This window comes from Jaculus jaculus, chromosome 2 (assembly GCF_020740685.1).
Source record: "Jaculus jaculus isolate mJacJac1 chromosome 2, mJacJac1.mat.Y.cur, whole genome shotgun sequence".
Classification (NCBI taxonomy): domain Eukaryota; kingdom Metazoa; phylum Chordata; class Mammalia; order Rodentia; family Dipodidae; genus Jaculus; species Jaculus jaculus.
Window position 1 is genome coordinate 111,911,603 of NC_059103.1, and position 26,899 is coordinate 111,938,501.

Sequence of the window (26,899 nt, forward strand, 5' to 3'; positions counted from 1 at the left end):
GGCAGACCTAATGCAGTCCAACAAAGAGAAAGACAAACTTATAGAAAAGTATGAGTGGGAATTTCAAGATATTCGGGACACTATGAAAAGATCCAATATAAGAATTCAGGGCATAGTAGAAGGAGAAGAACTCCACTCCAGAGGCATAGTAGACATCTTCAACAAAATCATAGAGGAAAATTTCCCCCAAATTGGGAAAGAGGTGCCAATACAGATACAGGAAGCCTTTAGAACCCCAGCCAGACAAAACCCAGAAAGAACCTCTCCTCGCCACATTATACTCAAACTTCCAAACACACAAACCAAAGAAAAAATATTGAAGCAGTTAGAGAGAAAAATCAAGTTACCTACAAAAGCAAGCCCATCAGGATTACAGCAGATTATTCAACACAAACTTTTAAAGCCAGAAGGGCTTGGAGTGATATATTCCAAGTTCTGAAAGATAACAACGTCAACCAAGGTTACTTTATCCTGCAAAGTTATCCATTCAAATAGATGGAGAAATAAAGACATTCCATGACAAAAGCAGGTTAAAGGAGTATTTGAAGACAAAACCAGCTCTACAGAAAATACTTGATAGAATCCTCCATGCTGAACAAAAGGAAAAGCACACATATAAGGAACATATAAAAAACAAGCTATACTCAAATACCAGTTAACAGAAGAGAGCACAGGTAGAACCAGTAACACACACACACACACACACACACAAATGGCAAACATAAATACACACCTTTCAATAATATCTCTTAATATCAACGGTCTCAATGCCCCAACGAAAAGACATAGATTTGCAGACTGGGTTAAAAAGCAGGATCCTACAATTTGTTGTCTTCAAGAAACTCACCTTTCTACAAAGGATAGACATTATCTTAGGGTGAAAGGTTGGAAGACGGTGTTTCAAGCAAATGGGCCTAGAAAACAAGCAGGGGTTGCTATCCTAATATCAGACAGGGTGGACTTTAGTCCGAAGTTAGTCAAAAAAGATAAGGAAGGTCACTTTATATTGATTAAGGGCACACTACAACAGGAGGACATTACAATCCTAAACATATATGCACCTAACATGGGGGCTCCCAAATTCGTCAAACAAACACTATTAGAACTAAGGTCACAGATAACACCAAACACGGTGGTGGTGGGTGACTTTAACACCCCACTCTCATCAATTGACAGGTCATCCAGGGAAAGAATAAACAGAGAGGCATCTGGACTAAATGAGGTCATAGAAGGAATGGACCTAACAGATATATACAGGACATTTCATCCAAAGGCTGCAGAATATATATTCTTTTCAGCAGCACATGGAACATTCTCTAAAATAGACCATATATTAGGACACAAAGCAAATCTTAACAAATTCAGGAAAATTGAAATAATTCCTTGCATTCTATCTGACCACAATGGAATTAAACTACAAATCAGTAGCAAGAAAGGCTATAGAGCATACACAAAATCATGGAAGCTAAACAATACACTACTAAATGATGAGTGGGTCAATGAAGAAATCAAAAAGGAAATCAAAAAATTTTTAGAGTCAAATGATAATGAGAACACAACATACCAAAATCTCTGGGACACAATGAAGGCAGTTCTAAGAGGTAAATTTATAGCCTTAAGTGCCTATATTAAGAAATTAGAAAGGTCGCAAGTAAACGACCTAATGCTTCGCCTTAAAGCCTTGGAAAAAGAAGAACAAGGCAAACCAAAAAGTAGTAGACGGGAAGAAATAATAAAGATTAGGGCAGAAATTAATGAAATAGAAACAAAAAGAACAATCCAAAGAATTAATGAAACAAAGAGTTGGTTCTTTGAAAGGATAAACAAGATTGATAAACCCTTAGCAAATCTGACCAAAAGAAAGAGAGAAGAGACACAAATTAATAAAATCAGAGATGAACAAGGTAACATCACAACAGATTCCAGAGAAATTCAAAAAATTATAGGGACATACTATAAAAGCATATACTCCACAAAGTATGAAAATCTGAAAGAAATGGATGATTTCCTTGATCTATATGACCTACCTAAATTAAATCAAAATGAGATTAATCACTTAAATAGACCTATAACAAACATGGAGATCCGAGCAGTTATCAATAATCTCCCAACTAAAAAAAGCCCAGGCCCGGATGGATTCACTGCTGAATTTTACCAGACTTTTAAGGAAGAGCTAACACCATTGCTTCTTAAGCTTTTCCAGGAAATAGAAAAAGAAGGAATCCTACCAAACTCCTTCTATGAGGCCAGCATCACCCTGATACCAAAACCAGGCAAAGATAGAACAAAAAAAGAAAATTACAGACCAATCTCCCTCATGAACATCGATGCAAAAATTCTCAACAAAATATTGGCAAACAGAATACAGGAGTATATCAAAAATATCATTCACCCTGACCAAGTAGGCTTTATCCCAGAGATGCAGGGATGGTTCAACATACGCAAATCTATAAATGTAATACATTACATAAATGGGTTGAAGGACAAAAATCACATGATCATCTCATTAGATGCAGAGAAAGCATTTGACAAAATCCAACATCCCTTCATGATAAAAGTCCAACAGAGACTTGGAATACAAGGAACATATCTCAATATAATAAAGGCTATTTATGACAAGCCTACAGCCAACATATTACTAAATGGGGAAAAACTGGAAGCTTTTCCACTAAAATCAGGAACAAGACAAGGGTGTCCACTGTCTCCACTTCTATTTAATATAGTTTTGGAAGTCTTAGCCATAGCAATAAGGCAAGAGACACACATAAAAGGGATACAAATTGGAAAGGAAGAAATCAAGTTATCATTATTTGCAGATGACATGATTCTATACATAAAGGACCCTAAAGACTCTACTAGCAAGCTGTTAGAGCTAATCAAAACCTACAGCAATGTAGCAGGATACAAAATAAATACACAGAAATCAGTAGCCTTCATATATGCTAACAACAAACACACAGAGGATGAAATCAGAGAATCACTCCCATTCACAATTGCATCAAAAAAAAAAAAATACCTTGGAATAAACCTAACTAAGGAAGCAAAGAATCTATACAATGAGAACTTTAAGACACTCAAGCGAGAAATTGCAGAAGACACTAGAAAGTGGAGAAACATCCCTTGTTCCTGGCTTGGGAGAATCAATATCGTGAAAATGGCAATCTTACCTAAAGCAATCTACACATTTAATGCAATCCCTATCAAAATTCCAAAGGCTTTCTTCATGGAAATAGAAAAAACAATCCAAAAATTCATTTGGAATCATAAAAAACCTCGAATATCTAAAATAATACTGAGCAACAAAAAAGAGGCTGGTGGTATCACCATACCTGATTTTAACCTATACTACAGAGCCATAGTAACAAAAACAGCATGGTACTGGCACAAAAACAGACATGTAGATCAGTGGAACAGAATAGAGGACCCAGATGTAAGCCCAAGTAGCTATAGCCACCTGATATTCGATAAAAATGCCAAAAATACTCATTGGAGAAGAGACAGCCTCTTCAGCAAATGGTGTTTTGAAAACTGGATAAATATCTGCAGAAGGATGAAAATAGATTCTTCTCTCTCGCCATGCACAAGAATTAAGTCCAAATGGATTAAAGACCTTAACATCAGACCGGAAACTTTGAAACTGCTAGAGGAAAAAGTAGGGGAAACCCTCCAACATATTGGTCTTGGCAAAGACTTCCTGAATACAACCCCAATTGCTCAGGCAATAAAACCACAGATTAACCACTGGGACCTAATGAAATTACAAAGATTTTGCACCGCAAAGGACACAGTGAAAAAAGCAAAGAGGCAACCTACAGAATGGGAAAAAATCTTCGCCAGCTATATATCTGATAGAGGATTAATATCTAGGATATACAAAGAAATCAAAAAGTTAACTAATAAGGAATCAAACAGGCCAATCAAAAAATGGGCTAAGGAGCTAAATAGAGAGTTCTCAAAGGAAGAAATACGAATGGCACATAAGCACCTAAAAAAATGTTCTATGTCACTAGTCATCAGGGAAATGCAGATTAAAACTACATTGAGATTCCATCTCACTCCTGTCAGATTGGCCACCATCATGAAAACAAATGATCATAAATGTTGGCGGGGATGTGGAAAAAAAGGAACCCTTCTGCACTGCTGGTGGGAATGCAATCTGGTCCAAACATTGTGGAAAACAGTGTGGAGGTTCCTAAAGCAGCTAGAGATTGATCTACCATATGACCCAGCTATAGCACTCCTAGGCATATATCCAAAGGACTCATCTCATTTCCTTAGAAGTACATGCTCAACCATGTTTATTGCTGCTCAATTTATAATAGCTGGGAAATGGAACCAGCCTAGATGTCCCTCAACAGATGAGTGGATAATGAAGATGTGGTACATTTATATAATGGAGTTCTACTCAGCGGTAAAGAAAAATGAAGTTATGAAATTTGCAGAAAAATGGATGGACCTGGAAAGTATTATACTAAGTCAGGTAACCCAGGCCCAGAAAGCCAAGCGCCACATGTTCTCCCTCATATGGGGATCCTAGCTACAGATGACTGGGCTTCTGTGTGAGAATGAAAATACTTAGTAGCAGAGGCCAGTAAGTTGAAAAGGAGACATAAAGGGTGGAGAAAGGAAGGGAGGAGGATACTTAATAGGTTGATATTGTATATATGTAATTACAATGATTGTAATGGGGAGGTAATATAATTGAGAATGGAATTTCAAACGGGAAAGTGTGGGGGTGGGGAGGGAGGGAATTACCATGGGATATATTTTATAATCATGGAAAATGTTAATAAAAATTTTAAAAAAAAATGGGCTATAGACCTAAATAGAGAGTTCTCAAAGGAAGAAATACGAATGGCATATAAGCATCTAAAAAAATGTTCTACGTCACTAGTCATCAGGGAAATGCAGATTAAAACTACATTGAGATTCCATCTCACTCCTGTCAGATTGGCCACCATCATGAAAACAAATGATCATAAATGTTGGCAGGGATGTGGAAAAAAAGGAACCCTTCTACACTGCTGGTGGGAATGCAATCTGGTCCAGCCATTGTGGAAAACAGTGTGGAGGTTCCTAAAACAGCTAAATATTGGTCTACCATATGATCCAGCTATAGCACTCCTAGGCATATATCCAAAGGACTCATCTCATTTCCTTAGAAGTACATGCTCAACCATGTTTATTGCTGCTCAATTTATAATAGCTGGGAAATGGAACCAGCCTAGATGTCCCTCAACAGATGAATGGATAATGAAGATGTGGCACATTTATACAATGGAGTTCTACTCAGCGGTAAAGAAAGATGAAGTTATGAAATTTGCAGAAAAATGGATGGATCTGGAAAGTATTATACTAAGTGAGGTAACCCAGGCCCAGAAAGCCAAGAGCCACATGTTCTCTCTCATATGTGGATCCTAGCTACAGATGACTGGGCTTCTGCGTGAGAATGAAAATACTTAGTAGCATAGGCCAGTAAGGTAAAAAGGAGACATAAAGGGAAGAGAAAGGAAGGGAGGAGAATACTTAATAGGTTGATATTGTATATATGTAATTACAATGATTGTAATGGGGAGGTAATATGATGGAGAATGGAATTTCAAATGGGAAAGTGTGGGGGTGGGGAGGGAGGGAATTACCATGGGATATATTTTATAATCATGGAAAATGTTAATAAAAATTTTTAATTTAAAAAAAATAAAAAATAAATGGGCTATGGAGCTAAATAGAGCATTCTCAAAGGAAGAAATACGAATGGCATATAAGCATCTAAAAAAATGTTCTATGTCACTAGCCATCAGGGAAATGCAGATTAAACCTACATTGAGATTCCATCTCACTCCTGTCAGATTGGCCACCATCATGAAAACAAATGATCATAAATGTTGGCAGGGATGTGGAAAAAGAGGAACCCTTCTACACTGCTGGTGGGAATGCAATCTGGTCCAGCCATTGTGAAAATCAGTGTGGAGGTTCCCAAAACAGCTAAAGATTGATCTACCATATGACCCAACTATAGCACTCCTAGGCATATATCCAAAGGACTCATCTCATTTCCTTAGAAGTACATGCTCAACCATGTTTATTGCTGCTCAATTTATAATAGCCGGGAAATGGAACCAGCCTAGATGTCCCTCAACTGAGGAGTGGATAATGAAGATGTGGCACATTTATACAATGGAGTTCTACTCAGCGGTAAAGAAAAATGAAGTTATGAAATTTGCAGAAAAATGGATGGATCTGGAAAGGATTATACTAAGTGAGGTAACCCAGGCCCAGAAAGCCAAGAGCCACATGTTCTCTCTCATATGTGGATCCTAGCTACAGATGACTGGGCTTCTGCGTGAGAATGAAAATACTTAGTAGCAGAGGCCAATAAGTTAAAAAGGAGACATAAAGGGAAGAGAAAGGAAGGGAGGAAGGTACTTAATAGGTTGATATTGTATATATGTAAGTATAATGATTGTGATGGGGAGGTAATGTGATGGAGAATGGAATTTCAAAGGGGAAAGTATGGGGGGGAGGGAGGGAATTACCATGGGATATTTTTTTATAATCATGGAAAATGCTAATAAAAATAAATAAATAAAATGGGAAAAACAGAAAACAGCTCACATACCCATAATAAATACTTAAAACTGTCAGCAAGCCAGAGGCCTGGAAGAAATCAGAAAGCAGAAGTAAAAGAGTGGGGGCCCACTGGGGGTGGAGCTCAGTAGTAGCAAGCACAATCAACCATGAGTGCATGCGTGTGTGTGTGTGTGCGCGCACGCATACACACACACACACACACACACACACACACACACACACACACGGGTTTGTTCTACTTTTCATTTCTGTTATTTCCTTAGCTTTCTGGAGGGTTTGTGCTCTGTGACCTTTGGCTGGCCCTTATTGGTGCAGCAGCTCTAGACACAGCTGTACCTGACAGGCGGCATGGAGATGTTCATTCCCTTGGCTTAGTATAGCACCAGAGCAGATCAGGACAGCTTCCTGAAGCAGAGTCTTTGGACTGTGATGACCATGCTCATAGGACTTAAGGAGAAGATAGATGATGTGACACTTGGAGATGCCATTTATAGAACTGGTTATGACAACCATATACATCTCTAGACATGGGCAAAAGTCTTAACTGCTTCTGGCTGGAAACAACTTTAGCCTGTACGGCCTTTCTGAAAGTCAGAATTCTAACTGAAGAGCATGCCATCTGTACTTCACTGCAAGAAAAAGGTTTTAGGAGAGAGAAATGGCACCGAGATCAATCTGAGTAGTATAAACAACAGTGAAGAAGAAAAGGAAGGGAAATGACCTATGTTTAGCCCTGGTAACAGGGCTGAGGAAGAAAGGAGAACAAACTTGGATGTGAAGGTGAGAAGTTCAGGCAATCAAGTACATGCTGGGAAGGCAGCAGTCAGGGCGAAAGATATAGAAAGTGGCCTGGAAAGAAGAGTGCTGAGGGAGTTCATTCATGTATCTCATGGAGGATAAAGATGTTTTTTTCTTTGGTTACAATGTTGGAGTTTCAGCCACATGAACAGAGGACTCTGTCCCACTCACCACGTCACCCCAAGACCTCAGGCAATATCTGACATGTAACAGTAATAGTAAACATTTAGTTGGTACTTACTCTGTTCTAAGTATTACCTTGTTCCTATTTCAAATAACATTATGAGCTTATAGTATCATTCATCAGTCTCTTGTAGAAAAGGCAGATAGAGAAGTTAGCAAACTGTCTATTATTACCTTTAAATAACACAAACAGAAGTCTACCAGAGTACAATCAATATCAGCTAAAAAACAGAACGAGGTAATAACTGTCACCACTGGGAAGACTTTATTCATTCTCTAAAGAGATGGCAGGCTGCCAGAAACATAGGTCACTGAACACAAGATGCACAGTTCATGTGAACAAGTAAAGATTGCCTCAAGTGTGTCACCAGCTCTTTTGAGATGGCTTGCAATTACCAGCAGCAGAACACAGATCCCTTTGGGGGAACTTAGTATTTTTACTCAATAAGAGCCAGACTGAGTGACTGATCTCAAGCTGTCATGCACTGGAATTATATGGGTGGCAGATACAGAACATATGGCTGGGACTATGCCCAGAGTTCTAAATCAGAGTTACTGAGGCATGGCATGAGAACCCCACCCTTTTTTTTTTTTTGGACACAAGGTCTCACACTATAGCTTAGCTCAAATTGGCCTGGAACTCACTATATAGACAAGGTTGGCCTCATACTTGGGGATTCCTCTTGCCTCACCCTCCTGGGTGATGGAATTACAGATAAGATTTTTCTCTGGTAACAAGTTCCCAGGTGATAGCGATGGTGCTGGGGAGGGGGATGGTGTGTGTGTGTGTGTGTACGTGCATACATGTATGTGACATTTGGCGAACACTAGTGTAGAGCACAGGGCATAGTGTTCTGAGCAGAATAAACATCGTTCTTTTCATACCAAATCTTTAGCATAGAAAACAAGATTAAAATTTGTGTTACACAAAAACATATTTGTTTTCAATCATTCCTTCTACTATACCCTTTCACCATATATTAAATGATATTTTATAATTGATACAATAGGACAATCCTAAATACATATATCTTCAAATTAAACAGTATTACATTAATATTTGGGTGGTACAATATTATTTTAAAGGTTAAAGTTTTACATATAGATTTTTGGCATTTACCACATGCTTGTTGTATATCATTAATGTAACATTTAAGATTACTGTGTAAGTATTTATGTATTATTTAAGATTACTATGTAAGTATATTTTATCATCTTGTCCATATTTAGCAACTAATTTGCATTTTTGATTTGGTGTAACAAAGGCTTTAATGTAATTTGTTAGATTTTGCATTTTTCATTAGTTACACTGAACCTGATGAGTGACTGGTTCTTAGTTGTTGTGTTAGTGTTGTGAATAATCATGTCATGTTTTGAGAGAGTACTATATTTGTGAATATAAATTTATAGCTTCTTCTTTTTGTCATTTAGTAGAAACCTTTACATCATTATGGAAAATTGTGAAAATCGCTTTCTGCTGTATAATCTGGCATTTGTTGTAGATTAAAGCTTATTTTTCTGTGAATTAAATTTATCCAATAAAGCACTATTCTAATGAAACACAAAACAAAACAAAAAAAAATTGTGTTGCAACTGTTAATAGGGGTACAGAGAGGGCTCCGCAGTGCAAGAAACAGCTTCCTTCCACAGTTAAATGACCCAGATAGTAAGGGCTGAGCTAAAGCTGAGATAGCCTTAGTGGGAAGGAATTCTCAGCTACAAAAATAGTATAAATAAAGGCACACCTGAGACCCTGACATAAATTCAGATTGTCTGAAGTGTAGAGCTTAGAGCTTGAGATAAAGATTGTCCAGAGACAAGGTTGGATACAGTAAGATCCTGAAGGCAAAGTCAAGGAATTCACTCAAGAAAAGTAAAGAGGCCAAGTACTTTTTACCAGGGAAGGGACAAGATCATCCATGTCTTTCCAGAAGTGAACAGATTCTAGTTCAAGCAATGGACCAGATGGGAACCAGGCTGAAGAGCGGGAATATTAAAAAGTGTTTGTGGCACTGCCCATTCATGATATGCTGAAGTGAAGTTGAAACAGGAAAAAAACCGTCATAATGTTTTAAGTGAGTTTATGAATTTGTGTTAGACTGCATTCGTGGTTAACTCATGGGATGCATGCATGTGATATGTAGTTACATATCAGTCTCCATCTCAGGCAATCCTAAAGTTTCTTCTTCAGTTCCTCACAGAGTCCTGGCAGATAGCAACTGTACTTGTCAAATTTATGAATGAGAAAATGGATAAACAGCACAGGGAAGAAAGGATGAATCTATAAGACTGAACATGGAGTAAATATCATGGAGTATATATAGTCTAGTATGGCTGTAGGCATTGAGATATTCTTGTCAAGTATAATTGAGGTTTCTGCCAATGTTGAAATCAAGCACTAACAGTGAAAGTCACAATACTCAAGTGCTTTGACAGAAATCTGTCTTGTTTTGAGTACCTTGTAAGTCTCTTCAATTAACAGCTCAACATGGATTGTAGCCAATTTCTGGTACTAGGAGTTGTAGTCAGAGCCAAATGCTTTAGGGTTAGGTTTCATCCTCATCTCTCCAGCACCCTTCTTACCAGATGCTCCCTCCATGCTTCTACTGAGGGATATGTCTTCTAGTCTATTATCCAGGAGGAAGGCTTGTATGGTACCACTTCATTTTGGATTTGGTTTAATGTATACCTTGCCCCTCTCCCTTGTTGCCTTCCCCACAAATCCTTGCATCTCTCTTATCTGTACCTGGAGTTGTCTGTCAGGTATGTCTGAAATTCAAGCTGTTCCAGTTTAAGAACCACAGATAAGGGAGTACATGTGGTATGTCTTTCTGTGCTTGTGTAAGTACACTTAGTCCCTAGTCTGTCCATTTTCCTACAGATTTTATTTTATCATGTTTTCTTACTGATGAGTAGAATTCCATTGGGTATAAGTACCACCCATATAGTGCTGAAAACTGCTACATGAGCTGCTGGGGGGAAATGACCAACAATGTTGTGAGCAAACAGGGGACACTGCTATATGAAAACAATCAGCCTGACAAGATGCATATATCCATTCAATAGTGGTACACTGCCTAGGTAGGTAACCAGTGGCTCTCTAATTGGCTATGAGATCTGCTTAGTGGAAAGGAACCCATAAATAGAAGTAGGAACCAAATCACAATTCCATGGAGATCAAGATAATGGACTCCCATGAGAATATCCCACTAGCCTTCATCCAAAAGTGAGGTGACACCCATTAAAATCTCAATAAGTTAACCACGGTTATCCCCTTTAACCTATGCTGATCTCACTCTCTGTTGGAGAATGTGTTTTCCTTTTTCAGAAAGCAGAGAGAACTGAGGACAACCATAATCTTAAGACAAGAATAGATAGCTGACTCCCAGGCAGGAGATGAAACATCCCTCGTACAGTATCTAGGGCCCAGGTGAGAGCACAGAGGAACTGGCAAGATGACCAAGTGTGCTGCTTCCATGGCAAGCCTGACAACCTGGCGCAGAGTGATGGAGACAGACACTGAGGATTCTCGAAATGCACTAAAGCAGAAATCCAGAAACTGCTAAGAGCACAACACTAAGATAGACTTAAAGCACACTCACCAGGGCAGAAAAGGTTTTCAGAAGAAGGGGCAGAAAGAATGTAAGAGCCATAGGGTAGGAGGAAATATCCAGAGACATTGCCCTTCCTTACAATGACTGACTGCTGCTCTCACAACTCATAACCCACAACTCCAGAGTGAATACCCTCAATCCCACTAAGGAGGGTCCTCAGTAGAGGGGGGCAAGAAGGAGGGAAATGATGGTTACCAACATATGGTGTATCCATACAAAGTTTCTAATTAATAATAAATTTAAAAAAGAAGGTAATGGGCTAGACAGATGGCTTAGCAGTTAGGACTCTTGCCTGTGAAGTCTAAGGACCCACGTTTGACTCTCCAGATCCTATGTAAGCCAAACGTACAAGGTGATGCAAACGTGCAAGTCATACATGCACACAAGGCGGCATATGCGTCTGGAGTTAGATTACAGTGGCTGGAGGCGCTGGCCTGCTAATACTCTCTCTCATGCGTGCTTGCTCCAACTCTCTCATTAAAAAATAAAAAGTCCTGATACTTGTTATTTAGACTATGAATCAGTCAGTGACAGTAAACACTTAAATTAGGATCTTTTAGTTTTCCAGAGGTGTAGTAGAAGTTCTTAGTAAATATTAACATTTTTGATGAGAAATTACAATTTGAATCAGACTCCATCTCATCAAAATGATTTCAAAAGAACTGTTGAATAGTAAGTAGGTAGAAAATTATCCACTAAAAGGGAAAAATAACAGAGATCAAAAAGCTGAGTGTGACTTGTGTAGTTATTCAAAAGGATATACTATCCTAAACACTGAAAATTTCCAGTAGATAAATGAAAGTGCTCATTTTCACAGCTGGCATTTGAGTACGTTTGTTCATACAGATGTTACGTGGACAGTTTAGAAAAAGCTTTCAAGTGCAAGTCATATGGAATGAAAAGAACACTTTTATGTGAGGATCTTGCTAAGCATTTTCTATTATTCATGGTACAATGGGATACACTCGGCATTTATGTATGTGTATACACCTCCCAGTATACTCAAAATTATCTTTAATATTTTACTTATTTGTCAGAGAGAGGTAGAGAGAGAATGCGAATGGGTGTTCCAGAGCCTCTAGCCACTGCAAATGAACTCCAGCTACATGCACTACCTTATACATCTGGCTTACCTGTGTCCTGGGGAATTGTATCTGGGTCCTTATACTTCGCAGGCAAATGCCTTAAATGCTAAGCCATCTCTCCAGCCCTGTACTCAAAATTATCTTTAGACCACTTGTGATACCTAATACAATGTAAAGGCTAGGTAAATGGTTGTTATGTTATACTGTATTGTTTAGGAATAATAACAACAACAACAAAAGAGTCTGACTCAGTAGGCAGAGGTAGGAGGACTGCCTTGAATTCAAGGCCACCCTGAGAGACTACACAGTGAATTCCAGGTCAGTCTGGGTTAGAGCAAGAGCCTACCTCCAAGAAAAAAAAAAAAAAAAGATGCAATATTTTTCTCCAAATATTTCAATACACAGAGTTTGAATCCATGGATATGAAATTCATATGCCAAGAAGTTTAGTGTAATCTTGATAAGCAGTAATGGAATATGATGATACAGGAATATAAACTGTAAACAGAATTGGCTAAATAAAATACAACCAAACCAAACCAACCAAGCAGAAAGCACTTTTCAATGTTTACTTTGCACTCAGAATTATGCTGGAACATTTGAGGTGATAGGGAAACTAGAAGCTTGAGTGAGTTAAACAAAGAAATCCACTTCAACAGTCATAGCAACATTCACGAGCTGATCTTATCCCTAGTACTTGCTCCAAAACTCTTAGTGTAGAGTAGCTGCAGTTCCTTTCCACGTGATCTAGCTGTTGTTTCCAGCACATGACAACATGGTAGTTTATTCATTTGGGACTCTTCTCCCCTTTCCTCTCCTCCCTGCTCTTCTCCTCTTATTCCCTTCCTTCTGCTTCCTTCCCCTCCCTGTCTTCTCTGCATCTCCTCCTCCTTTCCTTCTCTCCTCCTTCCCTCCTTATTTTCTCTCTCTCTTTTCTTTTCCCTCTGTGTGTGTGTCTCTCTCATAGGGTCTTATACAGGGTTTTATGTAGCCTAGGTTGGCCTTGAACTCCCAATCTGCCTGCCCTGTTGCTACCTTTCTAATGCTGGGACTATAGTTATGTACCACTATACCCCACTTATTTGGGGATCTGGATGTCACAGTACAAACCAGGAAGACTCAGTCAATTAGGAAAACAATGTACACCTGAAACTGTTATTGAGCTCTTCTTTTCCTTTATTGTGGATTTTTAAATTTTTTTTTAAATTTTTTAAATTATTTATTTATTTATTTGAGAGCGACAGACACAGAGAGAAAGACAGATAGAGGGAGAGAGAGAGAATGGGCGCGCCAGGGCTTCCAGCCTCTGCAAACGAACTCCAGACGCGTGCGCCCCCTTGTGCATCTGGCTAACGTGGGACCTGGGGAACCGAGCCTCGAACCGGGGTCCTTAGGCTCCACAGGCAAGCATTTAACTGCTAAGCCATCTCTCCAGCCCTAAAAAAATTTTTATTTACTTATTTGAGAACAGCAGACAGAGAAAGACAGAGACAGATAGAGAAAGAGAGAGAATGAATATGGCAGGGCTTCCAGCCACTGCAAAAGAACTCCAGATGCATGTGCCCCCTTGTGTATCTGGCTAACGTAGGTCCTGGAGAACTGAGCCTCAAACCGGGGTCCTTGGGCTTCACAGGTAAGCACTTAACTGCTAAGCCATCTCTCCAGCCTTATTGTGGATTATTTTTATTTTTTAAAGGAAAAGTAGTTTATTAAAGACACTGCAAGAGGGCATTAGACTGGGAAGTAAGTAGAATATTGTCTACAATCTTATTACAGATTTAAATACCTTATAGAACAAATTCATAAGTATCTACAAAACTATTCATAACTAGGGAATAAGCTTTGCCTATAATTCAGAAGTGAATATCCATGACTTTATGATATTGTAGTGGTTATTGTGAGAGACTGATAATGTCATGGACACCTCTCAAAAGTGCTCACTCACACAAAACTTGGGTTGTCATCTCAATGGTTTATAGGCACTCTGAAGCTTAGTTATGAGCCAGAAAGCTCAAGGGTTAGTTTGCACACATACTTTACATAATCTGATAAAAATGTATGATTAAATGAATTCACGTAAGGTACAGAATGAATGCTTACTGTGAAGAAAATAAAAACTAGTTACTGTGTATTCACTATTGTCTTAAAAAAACATTGTCAGTATGTTTGAATATCTTCTTGACTACTGACCAAGACTATATGTCTTCGATATGATACAAAGTCCCTTTCAAGTACCTTATGTCATGTAATGAGAAATTTCTTCAGCCTAATATTTAAGCATTACATCCACTTTAAAGTTATTTATTATTGTTTCTCTGATTGCTTGTACCTCCCAAATCTCATGAGCAGATCTAGGAATGTAAAAGGTAGATAAGGGTTGGCGAGATGGCTCAGCTATTAAGGCACTTGCCTGCAAAGCCTAATAACCCAAGTTTGATTCCCCAGTACCCACGTAAAGCCAGATACACAGAGTAGCACATGTATCTGGAGTTCATTTCCAGTGGCTAGAGGCTCTGACATAACCATTATGTCTTTCTGCAGGGTATAATGGCACACACCTTTAATCCCAGCACCCCAGCATGTGGGAGGAAGAGCACTAAGAGTTTGAGGCCAGCCTGAGACTATACAGTGAATTTGAGGTCAGTCTGGGCTTGAGTAAGACCCTACCTCAAAAAAACAAAACAAAACAAAATGTAGATAAACTTAAGCCTAGATCCATTCTACCAGTTTTCATCAATTATTTTTCAAATATACTATTGGCCTAAATCAACAGACTATCTTCTGTTGAGCTTCCTTCCCTACCTGACTCCTTCCCCCTCCCTCATTCCCTCTCCCCCTTTTCTTTCTTTTCTCCGTCCATCTCTTAAAACAGTCAGAAGAAAAGTAAAGGGCAACAACTCCTTTATATGGCAATTAGACAATATGTAAGTGTGCATGCTTTTTGACTTAATGTTTCATTAGCAGAAGTTGTTAGGTTAGCATTTACACTAATGTGGAATGATGGTTTTCAGTCCATTGTGAATACTTCTCCTTCTTCATGTTCCACCCAAGGACCTGTCACTCACTGTCAGTTTTGCCTACACAGCCTCCCTTCATTCATATCTTTGTATGACTAAGGTCTTACGTTGTTTCCAAGTTTTTCTCCAGATTACTAAAACTTCACATATTAAAGTCTTGTGAAAGCTTCTATCTCCACAAATTATCCATTTTTGTCAAGCTTAACTGACAAAAATCACAAATCTCATCATTCCACTCTTCTAAGTATGACAGATTCCCCACTGTCTTAGAAAGAAGTGTCAAAGTCTAGCATTCAAAGCTTGCTCATGTTGACCTACAGGGCCCCTTTTTTTTAACCACAACCTCCAGAAGTGAATGCTCTAGCCAACCTATTCTGATAACCACGTCTACCAGCAGTGGACAATTTCGTACTTCTTGTCACTGTCTAATACCCTTGTATGGCATGTTATTTCTACCTATTTGCACTTACTTAACTTGTGCTTATTCTTCTTAGGCCAATAAAAATCTTCTTTGTGATATCACTAAAAATTAACTGTTCCTTTTCCAGACATTCAAAATAGTTTATTCCCCTACAAAACATTCATTTCCTCCTGCCATAGATTACAGATTGTTCTATACACATTAATCAGGGTCTATTTTCCTCTCAGCACTGTTTTACACATTATATGAATTAATAACTATTTGTAAACATGACATAATGATGATTTGCCTTTTTTAGTATTTTTTCTCAGTCATATTTTCCTAGAACTATTTTGAAATCTTAAGTAAAATAAACATAAAACTATTTTTTTAATTATTTTTTTGTTTATTTATTTGAGCGACAGACAGAGAGAGGAGGCAGAAAGAGAGAGAATGGGCACACTAGGGCCTCCAGCCATCGCAAACAAACTCGAGAAACAGGCGCACCTTTGTGCATCTGGCTAATGTGGGTCCTGGGGAACTGAGCCTCGAACCGGGGTCCTCAGGCTTCACAGGCAAGCGCTTAACCGCTAAGCCATCTCTCCAGCCCAAACATAAAATTCTTGAAAAACATGATTATTTTAAATTTACTGGATTTTTTTCTGGGGGCTGAGGCAGGTAGACATTGTCTTAACCTGCCTTACTTCCATTAAAAATAAAAATAAATAAAATAAAGCCATTAAAATTTACTGGTTACCTTTTCAACATCTGAGAGAGAAGTTAGTGACTGGTTTTGAAGAACTTCTGGTGCAGTGAATGCTCGAAGGTCCTGATTGGAAATGTTTTCATCTGTAAAGGACACACTGCCAGATGGCAGCAACAGTAGTGACCATGGAGAAATGATGAAGCCAAGGGCAGCGGGATCCGTGATGCTGACTGGTTTGTAATTGTACCATATAAAAAGAAAAAAAGAAACATCAGATCACACTGACAGATATCCCAACCTGTTTATATAGACATTAGTATGCAGTTGAATATACCAAACCAATGAGAGTAGGATTTATCACAATACAATTGCTAGTACTGTTCACCACAATGCCACTTAGGCTTAATCATTCAAAATCTAGAAGGCAGATCCTCAACATTACATTAAGAGTCAAGCCTGCTTTAAGGGTTTGATGACAGTGACAGAAAGAAGTGGATTAAGAATTGGCAGCTTTTAGTTTTATTTTATTTTACTTTTTGGTTTTTGGAGGTAGGGTCTTGCTCTAGTCCAGGGTGACATGGAATTCACTATGTAGTCTCAGGGTGACCTTGAACTCACAGTGATCCTCCTACCTCTGTCTCCTCCTAAGTGCTGGGATTAAAAGAATGTGCCACCATGACCAGCTTTTGTTTTATTTTTTATTATGGATTTTTTTTGAGTAACTGGTGAAAGCTATAGTTCTAAGACACTACCCATATGCAGGTCTCTTCCTAAAAGTAATGCCATGTGTTAGGCTCAATAAAACATATGCATTAGAAGGAACTTAGTTTTGCTCTATAATATGAGAAGGAAGTTAAGGTAGCTTTTAAGATAACTCCTTGCTGAACTGGGTTAGAGACTCAAGCAATAGCTAGATGGGGCTGGAGAGATGGCTTAGTGGTTAAAGGTGCTTTCTCACAAAGCCTGATGACTAGAGTTCAATGCCCTAGTATCTATGTAAAGCCAGATGTACAAAGTAGTATATGTGTCTGGAGTTCATTTGCAGTGGCTAGAGGCCCTGATATACCCATATGCTCTCACATTCTTTGTTTTTCTCTCTTTCTCTCTCTCTCTCTGTCTCAAATAAAAAATAAAAACATTTTAAATTTTTTAAAGGAAATTAAAAAAATAGCTACAGAAAAGCCACAAAGACTTCTCACTCCTATTCCGTCACTAACCTGAATGTATAATAGATATCACTCTGGAACAGATGAAAAGAAATTTATAAAACTCCATGAAAAATTTTATCAAAAATAAGCTATCAATGCTTTCTTGTAGCCAGCTTTTATCAGACTGAATCATCCTTTGACTTAGCTCAACCTATAGCCAAGACCATAAGAATCTAGCTTACAGAGAAAAGTTAAAGTTCATTCCTCTTTTGAAGATTAAAATGATCTGTACTTTATGATGAAGCATGCCTTTAATACCATGCCGAGAAAAACACACTGAGCGCATCTCTTCATTCGTCTTCTTATATCACGCTGACGAGGAACTATGGACCAATACGGTCCTCATAGCCTCAATCCTCCCAGGTCAGGCTGCTGAAACTCGGTTTGCAATTCTTAACAAAATAGGTGTCATATTCTTTATTTTCTGACTTTTTATATTTTTATGTTTATTAATTTATTACTTGAGTGAAAGAGGCAGATAGAGAGATAGAGGGACAATGGGTGCACCAGGGCCTCTAGTCAATACAAATGAACTCCAGATGCATGTGACACAATGTGAATCTAGCTTACGTGAGTACTAGGGAATTGAACCATGGCCCTTAGGCTCCACAGATAAGTGCCTTAACCACTAAACCATCTCTCCAGTCCTTTCCTGGTGTTTATGAACCAGGGTCTTGTTCTAACTCAGGCTCACCTGAAACTCACTCTCTAATGTACACTGGCCTTGAACTCATGGTGATCCTTCTACCTCAGCCTCCCTACTTTGAGGATTAAATGTGTGCATGTATCACCATGGCCAGCAACAAAACACATTTCAATGGGTCATAATGACTGGGAATTCAGGGCACATTGTTGCTGTTCGCAAATATATACATAAGTAAATGCAAGGAAGTGTACACATTTCTGTTAAAGCCATCTGTCTGGTATGTCATGAACAAACAACACACAGCCCAATCACAAAATCCAGAATACAACACACATTGCAGATAAGAACTAGGAAAAGGCACAAAATCATTCAGAATAAGTGATTTCTTATCAGTGATATCAAGCAGTCTAAAATCAATTACTTTCCAATAATAAAATAAAGGAAACAAACACTGGGAGGAAGCCCGCACTAGCACCTGGCACAAGACCATGAAGATGCGACCTGCTGGAAGCAAGGCACATTTCAGAAGTACTGACAAAGGAAGTTCCTGGCAGATTAGATATGGTGTGAGAGAAAGAGCAGTATCAGGGATTTTTTTTAATTTTTTTGTTTATTTTTATTTATTTATTTGAGAGTGACAGACAGAGAGAAAGACACAGAGAGAGAGAGAGAATGGGCATGCCAGGGCCACCAGCCACTGTAAACGAACTCCAGATGCAAGCGCCCCCTTGTGTATCTATCTGGCTAACGTGGGTCCTGGGGAATTGAGCCTCGAACCGGGACCCTTAGGCTTCACTGGCAAGTGCTTAACCACTAAGCCACCTCTCCAGCCCAAGAGAGGTATCTGGATGGTGCCAATGTTTTGAACTGAGTAACTTTAAAACAGTATCCTCAACTGAAGACAGAAATACTACAGGTAACAGTTGCTGAAATGGGGGCTTAAAAATGGTGGCAGAAATTAAAACTTTTGTGGGGACTTATATATAAAACTTATTTAAAATATTTGTTTTACATTTAAATGAAGATGTCAAGTAGGCAACTAGATCTCAAGTGTGAGACCAAAAGCAGAACTGGAAATATTGTGGGGGGGTGGTCACTGGTATAACAGCTGGTATTTAAAGTCATGTGATGTGATCACCAATAAAATGAGTTAAGATTAAAAAGAAATGAAGATGAAGGACCGAACCCTAGGATATGCCTGAGATGAGAACTAACTGTTCCTCCTGTATTTGTATTTTCCAGGCATCCATAAAATTGTGATGAAATAACTAATACTCCCTTCACTCAAAACTGCCAATCTCTATCCTACTATTTTAATAAATTCTTCCTAACATCCTTTCTGTATAAAGTACCTCATTTTGTACTTGAGTTAGGAGGCTGGTACTAACCTTCATGTTCAATTCTTAACAACTTTCAGTTTGGGAATAGTCCTATTACTATCTTTAATTTATGATATGTAGAATCACAGAAAACACAGACCCTGGGTGGCTTCCGGAAGTTTAATTACTATGTCCTGTCTTGCTACCCTGGATGTTGGCATCCCCATGCATCAAAACAAGAAACTGCTATCCTTATCCTGTTTCTCTGCCATATTGGCCACAACCAACTCTATCCTGTCTTCAACACAGAAGCACCAATGAGAAACTACTGAAAATAGAAACAGTCCATTATTGTCAGCTGGGTGTAGTGACCTACATCTGCAATCTCTGCTCTTAGAAAGGCTGAGCAGGAGGACTGATGTGAGTTCAAGGCCAGCCTGAACTAGAATCATGAGTTCTGGGCTAGCCTGGGCTGTAGAGTGAGGCCAACCTCAAAAACAAACCAATAAAAATAAAATTCTTTTAAAAAAACCAGTATTGCTTATCTCTCTGAAATTAATTCATTTACCAACATAGTAGAGATCAGTATAACTATCATTCTGGCAACATGGTATATTGTAACTTCACATAATAGGTTCTTGTTTGATTTTATAGAACATATATGTATAACAAGAGTTTCAATACCATCTTAACATTACAAGTCATTTTTTCATCTTTTCTGTTTTATTTGATTATTTTATATTATAAGTCATTTGCTAATAGACTACAAAGTACTACTGAGGATATAAACATACATATACATATACATACATACATACATACATATACATATATGTCATAAAAGATCCAGGCATGATGGTGTATGTCTTTAATCCTAGCACTTGGGATGGGTGAAGGCTCCGGCATGCCCATTCTATTTCTCTTTCTGTTTCTCTCTAATTGCAAATAAGTAAAAAAGAATTAAAGATACACAGAAAGGGGCTGGAGAGATGGTCTAGTGGTTAAGAACACTTACTGCTTGAGGTCTCTTGGGCCAGACCTGGCTGGGGCATGCTGACAAACAGTAGCCTGGGAGTGAGGGTGAGACCTATTTCAAAAGGAAAGAAATCTGTGGATGAGCAATAAGAGAAGAACATCTGATGTTCTCCACTGACCTCTGCATGCTCATGGAAAGGTACATAGAATCCACATCACACATCGTACACACACACGCACGCACGCACGCACCACAAATGTTTTCAAAGTGATTTTTCATCATCATGTTGTAAAGGTAAAGCAACTGTGATCACAAACTGTACTGCTGTAAAATTTCTAAAACACACATAAAATATTTAAGTACTAGATTCCTGAGAAAATATAATCAACCCCCCAATTACATTTTTAAATCATCTTTAAAGGGTTATGAAAACCTATGAGTGAGGGCATTTAGCACTGCACCAACAGTCAGACTTTAGTTTTCTTTTCCTGACAACCAAAAGGAAAGAATTCAAGGCAAATGTTTTCAAATCCTTCAAAGAATGTTAACAAAAGAATATTTAAAAAGTAGATTTCAGAAGCTTATAATGTTAGATCCTATGTACTCAAGAATGCTACTCTTATGAGAAATAAATCTGATAGGAACTGATCCCAGCAGTCAAGTGATTCTATTTAGAGACTTCTACCAACATTCCACAGGAAAAGTTGCTTACACAGAATTTCAAGTAGCTTGAGGCAAAGTTAGAAATAAGCAGAAATTCGATATACAAAGGAACATCTTAACACTTCTTTCCAATGTTCTTTTACATTTAAAGCTCATGGACCATTTAATATATTTTCCTGTGTCTCTTGTTATTTCCTGCCCATTTTCTTCCTTCAGTTTTTACCCCCCAAGCCATGGCAGTACATAACTATAACCCTAGCATTTATGAGACAGAAGCAGAAGGTTGTTTGAGGACAGACAGCCCAGGCAATATTGTGCATTTAAGAACAGCATGAGCTACAGAATATTCTTATCTCAAAAAATATTTAGGGAAATGATAACTAGGAAACAAACAGGGTATAGCCAAACATTAATTAAGAGTATCAGGAAATCATTTAGACAGCTTAGAACAAAACCATTTGCCATTAAAAACTCTCTTTGCATATTTAAGTTCAAGTAAAGTAGTTTTCCTATTTTACATGTTCTATCAGGGTACTTGGCAAAAGTTCATGCAGAGGTTACTGTTCAATACTTTAAAGAATTTTGATTTGAAGAAAGTCACTCTATAATACAGAATTCTCTAAAAAATTCAGTCCTATTCTGATGTGCATAAGAATCTATACACGAGTATTATCATTCATCTGATATAACTTAATACATAAACAAATAATTATTTAGAATACTGTTTTATGACAAATACTTGATATTAACTTCTTATGAGAGAGGGAGGGAAAGAGAGGGAGGCGGGAAGAGAGAGAGAGAATTGACAATGCTAGGGCCTCTAGCCACTGCAGCCAAACTCCAGAAGTGTGTGCCACTGTGTGCACATGTGCGACCTTGCACATATGTCAAACTGCATCTGGCTTATATGGGATCTGGAGAGTCAAACATGGATCTTAGGCTTCACAGGCAAGCACCTTAACTGCTGAGCCATCTCTCCAGCCCTTGATACTAACTTTTAGTGATAAAATAAGGTTCACTAAAATTATAGTATATGCCACAGGTTGATTATAATATTAAAAATTTATTCCTTCTTCCTTTATTCCTTATTCCTTTTGTTACTACATTTTTTTGTTGTCTTTTGTTTTTCGAGGTAGGGTCTCACTCTGGTCCAGGCTGACCTGCAATTAACTCTGTAGTCTCAGGGTAGCCTTGAACTCATGGCGATCCTCCTACTTCTGCCTCCCGAGTGCTGGGATTAAAGGCACGTGCCACCACGCCCGGCTTGTTACTACTTTTAAAACTTCACTCTCTCTAATATAAAACAACAATCCTTTTTCTGAAAATGAAATTGTATAAACGATTAGAAGTGATCTCCTACAGGGCTAGGGAGATGGCATAGTGGTTAAGAGTGCTTGCTGCTTAAACATGAAAGAGATTACCAGTTTTAACTCTCCAGAACCCAAGTTAAAAAAAAATTAGGTGTGGCAGTGCATATCCTCCTAATTTCAGACCATGAAGACTGAAGAATCTCTGGGGCTCACTGATTAACAGCAGCTCTGGGTTGGGGGACAGAATCCCACTCAAGGAAATACACAGATGAGCTGTAAGAGAAGGACATGAAACATTCCCCTCTGGCCTCCACATACACACATATGGAGTACAAGCATCTGCACAAGCATGTACATACACCACATACCACACATCACACACATGCTCACATGCAAAAAAAAGTGATGCCTGTAAAAATGCAAATTGACAGTAATCTCTTTGAAAACATTTTGTATCACATAAGTTTTCTAATATACTCAATCACTCAAGAGCATTTCATAAGTTCCCACAAGCTTTTAATTCTTAAGGGCTTACATTCTGTTGTGGTAGATCTCAGACCATGGTAATCACCCAAATCCATAAGCTCCTCTAGGAGGTTGGAAAGATACCAGAGAAACTGTCATCTTCTTTTCATTTTTTCAGTATCAACTTCATTATTTAGTGTGCAGTTTCACATAATTAAGACAGTTAGGAGTAGACTAAATGGTTGGGAGTAGACCAAACCAGAAGCCCTAGGTTCAAGTCCTACCTGTGACATTTATGTTATAACTATGATCTTAAATAGCCACTTAGCTGTTTCTGAATTTCCTTATCTATACAACTAGTTCTTACACTTCAAGGAAGGATATTTCAAGGATCAATGAACAAAGCAGATAAATAAATCCACTATTATTACCTAACAAAACTTCTTAAAGATGGCAGGTGTAGGGATGAAGATAAAGCTCAGGTGGTAGATAGAGTAGTTGCCTAGCATCTACAAAGCCCTGGGTTCAATCTCGAGCATGACATAAACCAGACATGGGGATTCACACCTGTAATGCCAGCCTTAGGGAAATGCAGGCAGGAGGACCAGAAGAAATTCATGGTTAACTCCCACTACATAGCAAATTTAAGGGGCAGCCTGGGCTGTATGAAATTCTCCACAAAAAAATATTACAGCAGATGTACACACCACATCTAAAAAAGTCACCACTCAAATTCATTCTCAGTGTCTCACTTAGTGTCTTCCCACCATGGAAGATAAGGAGTACAACATACATAACAAGTACTGTAGCTTCAGAATAACAGATCAAAATTTCAAACCACTCTATTCTAGATGCCTGGATTTTTTTTTTGGTATTTCTTATCTACAAATTATATTAGAAATACAGTCAACTTGAGATACAAAATCTGAAATGAGAATTTGTTCTTTAATTAAAATTAATTCCTTCAGGGATATCCCTTCTATTATTAGTATTCTACTTACTGCATGGTATTTCTAGTTAGCATAATCCCTAAGTGAGAAAAATTGCTTTAAAATTTGACAATCAAGCCAATTAGTACTTGAGTAGCTAATTATACTTGTCAAATTGATGTTTTACTATACCTAGTCATTATCTTTAAGTATAACACGGACTATTTAATGAAAATATTTACCAGACTATATATCACCAGAGTATTAATATAGTTGTAGATTTCCTTACTTGTAATAGAAGTTGTAACATTTTGATAACACAAAATTATACAAAGTTGCCACTCCAACCTGAACTATTTTAAAAAATTTTCTTCACTAGGATGAGAAGACAATATTTTTGCTAATGGTGTTATCCACACATATTCTCTTTCCTTTCCTCTGGCCTTCTCTCCTCCCCCTTGCTTTGTCCCCTCTCTCTTCTCTCTCTTCTTTTTTCCTCTCCCCTCCTCTCTTTCACAAAAGTGATCCAAGTCACTTGCCCAAACCACAACCACTGGAATCTTGGCATGACATCTGGTTAATTAGGCTTCTGGTAATTTTGTTCAGTAAGTGCTTGCAAAATTCTTGAGGTAAAGTCCAGAAATACACAACTTGGTAATAAAACACTAGTGAGGCCTGAGCTTGATGAGGGATATATAGATAATCTATATTGGTAACACCAAATTGGTTAATTGTGCTTAAAAGATTGATCCATGTGGCTAGACACTTATGAGGCTGAGGATAACCTGGGTTTACAGAGTGAGTTCCAGATCAGTCTGGGCTAGAGTGAGATCCTACCTTCAAAACAAAACACATTGATCAATCCGTGCACATCCACCCGTGTACATAAAAATATTATAGGTTATTTATATCTAATAAAATGAAGGTGGTATGTAGACAGATGCTATTCTGGACTGTGTATAGAATGATGATGAGATAAAGTATGTGTATGTTTAATACAACATAGCCATCACAGCCTGTAATCACATTTGTACTCAAAAGTGGTCTAAATTTGTGGGATTCATCTGAAGAGCCTACTGTATTTGGAAAAAAGTTGTTTATAATTTCAGTTCTATGCCACAGATCCACAGCTTTCTAAGATGTCCAATACCCTATTCTACTGTAATTATAATTTCTCAATTTAGACTGCAGATCATACCACAACCCTAAATTATTCACCTAGAGAATATCTAGATGTGTGTTTATTTGCCAGTTTTGTTCAGTTAAGATTTTCAAGTGTGATCCAACCTCAATGTTTGAACAATCATACTTTTTGACATTGGGGTTTGAAGTAGGTAGGAAACCACATAGGCTTTGTACCTCACATACCACAAAGGGTCTGTATGTAAATTCCAGGAGACACAGGGTTCTGTGGAGCACTGTACAAAGCCTTCCTGGGGATTCAGATGTCCATTTGCTCATACTAACATACTGAGACCACACACAAAATTTGGAACCATGTTTTTATTCAGGAATACTGAAATGCCATCATAAAAAGATGGTATCACAACTCAGTTAAGATCTGACCTTGTACCTAATTCCATGACAACTGGTAAGTTGTGACAAGATATAATATCTATGACTTTATATACTTCCATAAAAGTTTAAACAGTCTTTTTTTCTTTTGTAACTATCAGAAAAGCAAAAACAAACAAACAAAGCAAAAACAAGAGCAATGGCAAGCCAGAAAGTGCTGTCCATGACTATTTACCCACATTATAGTTAAGTCTTCAGATCAGAAGTCATTTTAGACTTGAAATAAGTCCTATACTGCTCTTCTCTGTTTAAAAGGAAGAAGCAAGCAACTTAGGATGCTACTGACCTTTACAAATGAACAGGCAGAGTTTGGAGAGTGCTACCCTAAATAAAGCTGGGCATATTATAGTTTAGAAAAGTGCAAAAGCAGGAAGGACATGCTGTCCTTCTCGCCTAATGGTAGCCCGTAAGACCTTCACTACAGGTACTTTCCCTACGTCTGGAGGAAAGGAGCACCCCTGTTCTTTGAAGATGAAAGGACACCATGATGAATCTGTACAAACATAACTTGCTGAGGTCCAACAAGATTGCTGTCACTAGATCAAACTTGGTTTTTCAATCATGTTTCTCCATAAGTATCCACTTCACACCCAAACTTAGCATAAAAGACATATAGTTTGTGAAGGAGTTTAGCTTGATGGCACGGCATGTGATTAGCATACACAAAGCCCTGGGTTCCACATCTGGCATGCAAACCAAAGCATATAAACAAGTTTACTGTTGCTTTGGGTCTTAGATGCTACAGGCTCCTGTGTTATCTCAAAGTTATATTCTTTAAGATTTATTTTTATTTATTTATTTGAGACAGAGAGGGGAAGAGACAGAGTGAAAATGGGTGCACCAGGGGCTCCAGCCACTGCAAACAAACTCCAGATGCATGTGCCATCTTGTGCATCTGGCTTACGTCTGGGGAATCCAACCTTGGTCCTTTGGATTCAAAGGTAAAGTCTTTAACCATTAAGCCATCTCTCCAGCCCTAAAAGTTATATTCTTTTTTGATTTTTCTCTCTTTTTATTTATTTGAGAGAAAGAGAGCGAGCGAGTGGGGGGGGAGTAAAGAGGGAGGGAGGGAGAGAGAAAATGAGCATGCCAGGGCCTTCAGCCCCTGTTAATAAACTTCAGATGCATGTGCCACTGGCTTACGTGGATCCTGGGGAATCCAACCTTGGTCCTTTTGGCTTCTCAGGCCTTAACACCTTAACTGCTAAGCCATCCTTCCAGCCCTAAAAGTTATATTCTTAAAAATAAAATAAAATAATTTCTGTGCTTTTCTCTTGTTAATCTGTATTTTGCTACAGGGATGTCAGCTATGAACCTAGAGATAAGTACGAAAGATTTTCCCCCATGCCACCTAGTAACATTTCTTCTTTTGGGCTTTTAAAAATCAAAACAAACAAGCAAACAAACAAACAAAA

At 38.2% G+C, this 26,899-nt stretch overlaps 1 protein-coding gene across 12 annotated transcripts in view; it reads right to left on the minus strand.

Annotated features, from left to right (window-relative positions):
* Ptpn13 (protein tyrosine phosphatase non-receptor type 13) overlaps positions 1 to 26,899 on the minus strand; it is a 216,730-nt gene that overhangs the window by 146,430 nt on the left and 43,401 nt on the right. For all 12 annotated transcript variants that reach the window (XM_045142565.1, XM_045142568.1, XM_045142567.1 and 9 more), the window contains one exon: positions 16,445 to 16,623. In XM_045142565.1, the coding sequence (XP_044998500.1) occupies positions 16,445 to 16,623 (179 nt within the window). The remainder of the gene's footprint in view (positions 1 to 16,444; positions 16,624 to 26,899) is intronic.